General features: G+C 33.5%; 1 protein-coding gene across 8 annotated transcripts in view; it reads right to left on the bottom strand.

The window, feature by feature from the left end:
• Positions 1 to 5,218, bottom strand: part of LOC117104260 (CUGBP Elav-like family member 3-A) — a 66,004-nt gene extending 60,786 nt beyond the window's left edge. For 2 of the 8 annotated variants that reach the window (XM_033244994.1, XM_033244995.1), the window contains exons 1-2: positions 4,725 to 5,216; positions 4,368 to 4,450 (exon numbers count right to left, since the gene is read on the bottom strand). In XM_033244994.1, coding sequence (XP_033100885.1) covers positions 4,368 to 4,450; positions 4,725 to 4,956 — 315 coding nt within the window. In that variant the 5' untranslated portion in view covers positions 4,957 to 5,216. Of the gene's footprint in view, positions 1 to 4,367; positions 4,451 to 4,724 lie in introns of all 8 variants that reach the window. The other 6 variants (XR_004444720.1, XM_033244991.1, XM_033244990.1 and 3 more) reach the window with 6 other exon arrangements.
• Positions 5,219 to 6,927: the final 1,709 nt, after the last annotated feature.

Here is a 6,927-nt window from a genome sequence, read left to right as displayed (position 1 = left end):
TATATATATATATATATATCAAGCATAGCTCATCAACGAAAAGTCCCTTTATATCAGTTGTATGAAAAATAGTGTCTCTGGCGGGATTCGAACATGCAACCTCTCTATATATATATATAGTATATATATGGCCTAGTATATATAATATATAATATTTGTATTACTTCATTTGTAATTTGAGTACTGTAGTAACTTCTGATTTTAATCGAAAGAATATTCAATACCGTTATAAACTATGTTCACCATCAAAACTCAAATTTATTGACGAAATATAACTAGTAAAAACAGAACATCACAGGTGGCCTGCTGTGTCGAAAACAATATTATTCAAGCAAATCGTTGAATAAGAATATACTATAATGGTGTATAGTAGCTTAAAACGCCAATGGCTATTATATTACATGCTTAAGTACTATACGAGTATTGATTTTTTCTAACACTTGAATTGTGTTCAATTCTATACTAATAAGTTTACAGAGATACTCGACCGGTGCACGGCAAATATTACTAACTTATAAGCTCGATTTCCTCTTATTTTAACTAACCTCGAATTTAAAGAAAAACAACTTACTATTTGTTAGTGGATAAATTTCTCTACTCTGGATTTTTGGTGTACGCAGAGAACGATATGCAAATTAGACTGAATATAGCGACTCGTTAATGCCCCGGTACTCACTGGTTTTATCGAAGCGAAGCATACTTTCCAAAAGGCCACGGCTTAAACCCCATGTTGGCGGAGGAATAAGTCCTTCATAATCGTATAATTAATTTCGTACAAATTATAATTAATGTTGGTGATCGTAAAACGTATACCTAAGGAGATTTATTGAGCAATTAACTGAATGAACGGTGGTAGACGATAGTTAATATTGTTAGTTAACAAATTATAATTTCTTTTGAAGAAAACGCGAATATATATACCGATACAAATGCCTACGATTTACCATCAAAATTCATCCAAACTTGTAACACAAAATTTACACAAATGTTAATTAATTCAAACGACTGCGTTTTAGATTTTGTAAAATGTAAATTAGTTTAGTAAAAGTTATAGGATGAAAGGTCATTTCTATCTTGCCAAAAAAAAAAAATTGGACGAGTAAATTATAATAAAAAATTAAATTGAATTGAAAAAAGCTGTTGGGTTAGAGGTTAAAAAATTAACTATGACCACACACTAAGAATTATTACATTAGATATAACTTTAATAATTTTAATTGTTGAAACTTAATTTACTCTTATAATAATAGGCTAAATCTATCATTAATCATAACATTTATTCTTGTTGATATAATATTATGGTTGATGTGTTCTTCATTTTCTACCTGATTAAATGTATATTTGGATCTATTTTTCTTGCGATGGCAATGCTGCTAATCCTATTCCCTGAAGTACATCGCTCGCAAAATTGCTGCATAATGCAAATTACTAGTACTACTGCCACCAGTTATCCTATCGACATCATCTATATATCAATCATCGACTGTGACTGTCATCTCACCAGAAATACGCACGTGTGTACGTACGTTTACGCTGTCGATATGTGGATCTCTTAGACTTTGCGGAAAGGCCCATTTTCCGCACTCTAGTGATTACTTCGTCAAAAGTCACGATCTTTTATTAATACCTTGCTTCTGTGCGACATTAATTATATATGAATATTAATCAGTTAATATTGTATTGTGTTAATTTAGTGTATTATGATATCAAAAAACATACCTTTAGCTAATTAAATTCATTATAGGCAAATTTTTGAGGTGTGGTCAAGTTAGTGACTTGGGACGAAGAAGCTTCGACAAATGTGAATTTGTTGAAACAAGACCCTGGGATTTTGTAGTCTAAGTGCAGTTAACCACAAAAATTGCACTCCTAATATGACATTATTATTTTGTTCAATTTCGTTGTCATATTGATTATGTTAAGCAAAATGAATAAAATTCAACACTTGAACTGCGTTAATTAAAGTATTCAATCGAAAATTACGAGTACTGTAAGCATTTTCTCGCCAAGAAACGCATAAATAGGCTATAGTAATAATAATTAAAAAATTCGATATTCTTTGCATAACCCTTAAATTGGCTGGTATTCACGTTGAGGATTTTCGTATTGAAGTTTTAATCAGCGAAAACTGAATTTTGTTTCATTAAAATTTAACATTTAGGCCTAATATATTCAAAGCGTCTAATAACATCATTTGTTAGGGTTTTCGATGTTTACATATAGGCCTATATCAGCAATTCCATTGTAACGAGTAGGTAAGTAATAGCAACGGGATGGTCCCTCTGTCTCTCCCCCTTAAACGTAATTTATTTTCTTTAACAGGCTTATGTTTAACTTTGTTCATTCTCAACGCTGGAACAATAGTGTATAATTATTTCTATCTCAAAATTTACCAAGTAAAGATTGAAGAATCGTAAATGTAAAGGTATTAATGGTGTGAGCCATATTGTTTTGAACGAATACCACCTGCCCCCACCGGAGCATTAGTCCACCTCATTATCATGCATGCATCAGTTTGAATAATAAATTAAGATCGATAATTTCATTACATATTTTGCTTAACTATACTGACTATATTTATAGGCCTATAACCGTACAGTGGCTATATAGAAGTCTTGAAATCGGGGTGCTGATGGGGGGGGGGGAAGACGCGAAAGTGAAGTGAAGGGCTCAATGATCCGTTGAGGGGTGCTAACTCGCAAAAGAAGCTGATTTTTAACTACTGGCAAGTGATTTTGAGGGGCGAAGACAGGGTGGGGGCGCGAATAATTTTTGAAGGGGAATGTGCACCCCCTTCCCGTGCACCCCTTGATACGCCACTGATAACCGACGTAGGCCTCATTGTTTATCCAAAAATAATATTTAAAACATTTTGCTGCCTTGACCAAAAATATTCCGATAAATCGGCCTACTACAATGGTATCGGCTTAAACTGTCTTTTCATCGGTTTTCTAAATTCGAGAAACTTATTAAAGGTGCTTACTTCAACATAAACTTGTGTAAATGTCATATGATACCAGTTGAAACAATTTTTAAGTTGACCAGACAATTGTGTAATATTAATTCATAATTAAAATCACGCAAAATCTTTTGGGAAATACTGCGTACGATTGACCGGTCATTCGTGTGAAACGTCTTCTTATGACCTCCAGTGTGCGGACAAACCGATGAAGTATGAGTCCTCCCCCCAATCCATGTCTCCCAGGAAAAACACTAGAGCACACGCATAATTATTAATATTCTGACCGCTACCCTATTTTCCATTCGCAACTGAATGAATAACCTATCTATATTTAATTTATATATTTTTTAAACTTACATAAAAGTGGAAACTAATACTGTATTTTATAGGATCAGGGTCTAATTGGGTCGTCCTGAATATATTCTTGTTTTTTATGTTGTTATCTTTTTGGATGCAATATCATCTTTAACTATTGTTGTATCGTTATAGCGGTAAGTAGATCTAAATAAAAAACAAACAGAGCTATATTATCAAACACAAGAATGTTTTGCCTCAAATAGCTTTGGGGTCCGAACTTTCATATGCTTTAACTGGCTAACATGGTCCAGTCGTTAGGAGGGAACACCCACATTTTCATACGGCTGGTCCTTCGTACCATTGTTCGCTGGTCCTTCGTACCATTGTTCGCATAAAATTATGTTTTCTCCTAAATATCACCCAGTCTTTATTGCACCTCATTACACCCCCTCACCCACATTTGTTATTGACCCTGTATCAGAAAGTACTAAAATTTTATATACCGCACATTAAATAAAATATATAAATTAATATCGTAGCATGACATATGTCACTAGAACTTCACATGTGTCACTTAAGCCGTCTCTTGTTTTGGCATCTGTCAGACCATGGACCTCCATGGTCAGATTGTCTTTGTCTACAATTCGAATAGGCCTACATTTCTTGTTATTAAATCTTAACGCATCAGGGCATCATCCAAACAATAAAGTGACATGGTTTAATTATTCCATGGGTGAGACGATAAAGAATCAAGAACACTCATGTTATTAAATTCAAAAATGTTCTTGGAAGAACAAAAGAATATACCATCAATTTAATTTCTCAATGAATTCATGACTTCTCTTAACGGTTTATAGTTACACATCGAATGAATGTATTATTGATACAGTCGCCCGTGTCAATAATTTCATCAATGAAATGTCTGCTATAATACAAACGCTTATTTACCACCTGTTCACAATATTATCGGCTATACCCGCACTTCAAAAACTACTAGGCATATTCATATCGATAGTATGGGTAGAAAATTGCATAAAAATCCATTACTTGAATATTATGCGCATACATAATTAAGTGCACGTTCACACTCGTCATTCGGTTTACTTACCCCTGGGAGAGTTTTCTTTTCGTGGAGTTCAGACTGAGCTCCAAGTGCGCTTTCTCTGTCACAATATGTCAAGAAGGCGCAACCTAAAACACAATCAAACCAAATATTTCCATCCATTTATTTATTTAGTTAGTTTCTGCGAATTATATTTACATAAATAATGCAATTGCATAAAGCGTGAACCATTAACATTGCATTGTTGACATTTAAGTAAACAATGAATATGTAAACAATAAACATAGGCTATAGGATGGATAATATTCTGAAAGAAATTTATATTTATATAATATATATTACATAATTATAAACAAAATGTTTTGTAACAACAATATTAAGATAAATAGATGCAGATCTTACCTTTGTGCATGCCAGTGTATCGGTCCCTTAAAACAGTTAGTTCATAGATGCGCCCGTACTCCTCAAAAATTGGACGAAGATCCTTCTCTTCCAAAGTCCTTGGAATCTGCCCAACAAATAATTTAATAGCATCATGATTTTTCATAGGAATGGTGTGCATTGGTGCCTTGATGGGATTACCGTGGACGACGTGATGATCACCATTTAGTTGTACTGTGGCCATATTCGTCATGATATTGTTGTATATAGAGAGACTTGAAGAAATAGAGGAGAGTTATGAAGATTGACCGAACTGGCGTATGCGGGCAGACTCAATGAAGCGGGCACGCTTCAACGCTAAAGATCTCTATTGTAAAGACAAGATGTATTTAAATTTATTCAGGTATTGCTGGCCCAATTATGCTAATGGCTGAGAAATCCCGGTGGGATGGGCTAAGATCTACTAAGACAAACAATAGGCACGCGACTTCTCGGATACAAAGGGGGAGCTAGACGACTAAGAATCATCTCGGGCGCGTAATGCGTTTTGTGTTTGTTCACTACAAAATTCGCACAAAGAGAGAAGGTGATTCTTGTTGGGTCTTTTGTTCGCGTGACATAATTAAGTTGGAACAATTGGCACGCGAGTAGGTTAATTATTATGAGGCGAAATCATGTTATTGACAAACTCATTGACAGTCTTTGTTTCATGTTCTTACCGATGTCAACACATATGCCTAATAATAAACAAGATAGGAATAGCAAACAAAGAAGAAAAGTTACGGTAACACAAAGAACAGGATTATTTCGTCATTCAAACTTGTCACTGTCAACTCTAGATGACAGTTATTATTAAAACTTGAAAAAAGATGAACAAATCTGAATGATTTTCTGTGGATAACGTTACTTACTAGGCCTAATTCAAAAATGCTTTTAAAAGCATTTTTACTTAAATAGCCTTTTGTATTGGAAAAGTAACTATATACTGTATATAATATCTATAGGCCTGTGTGTATCTTTCATTTTTTTTGTACAAATTGTATAGATAGGCCTATTTTTTTAATAGTTTTTGGTGGGAGCATGCTCAGGTAATTCGGGCGTATTCTTCCTACTTTAGGGTTGCACTGGGTCCTCAGACAGAATTCCAAAAGCTTTGTTCCGATATTATTAAATCAACAACTTAAATTAAATCAAACGATTCACTTAATTTCACTCTTATCTTCTATCACAAGTAACCCTGACTCAATTACGCAAGAGATGATGTCAATTGTACATTACTACCTGGTGGTATCCGTATTTTTACCATTGGTATTAATAATAATAAACAGTCATAAACTCACTACAATCTTTTTTAAGAAACGCGGGGGAGAAAAAGAGGGAAACAGATAGGCCTATACCTGGAATCAATAAGAAAAAAAAATTCTGATATGGAATTACGAGTGTTAGGCATTGCGTATTTTTGGTAAAATAATATTGATCAGTCCCATTCACTGAAAACAGATCAATATCATTACTTAATCGATTGGTAGGCTATAAGTAAATTGTGTAATCCCTCGAGTAACATACGAGCAGCTGATTGTCATTTACTAGAATACCAACTTTGAAGATTGTTAATTATAATCTGCAGTGCAATGTGGATGAAGTAGGCCTATGTATGTTATATAGGCCTATGCATATAGTATATATATATATATATGCCTATATGTATGTATGTATGTATATTACAAAATTCATGTTATAATGAATGTTGGTTCCATGCATGCCTTGGCAATACAAAACAAGTACGATTATACAAAGTAGAAACGCATACGTTGACATTATAGACATAAACATAATTTGATCGAATTATACGTATCTGTATGTATATTAAAAGTTTCGCTTGTTTTGATGCGCGGTTGAATTGATTGTTCAATATTATACACATTTTATTGAAAATTAAATAAAGTTCAACATGAGAAAAGTTAAAAATACATATAATAGGTCTATAAGCCTATATTATATAGATCATCTATTAGGCCTAGGCATATATACACACCTAGGTATATTTAATGCGATTACTTTTTTTCGCACAAAGCTACCGTTTCGGGAGCACCTGCTCTTTAATGGTTGCAATTGAAAACTATTGAATTTTTCGAGAGTTTTAACCCTGAAAAGGAAAGGTGCAAACAATTTTGTATCTGCGTAATATATATAAATGTACATGCCTATATAATAGGTAATGATA

This window comes from Anneissia japonica, unplaced genomic scaffold (genome assembly GCF_011630105.1).
Source record: "Anneissia japonica isolate Jap-2015-1 unplaced genomic scaffold, ASM1163010v1 scaffold5280_len750649_cov202, whole genome shotgun sequence".
Classification (NCBI taxonomy): domain Eukaryota; kingdom Metazoa; phylum Echinodermata; class Crinoidea; order Comatulida; family Comatulidae; genus Anneissia; species Anneissia japonica.
Note: the sequence above shows the minus strand (reverse complement) of the source record. Positions and strands in the feature narration are given on the sequence as shown.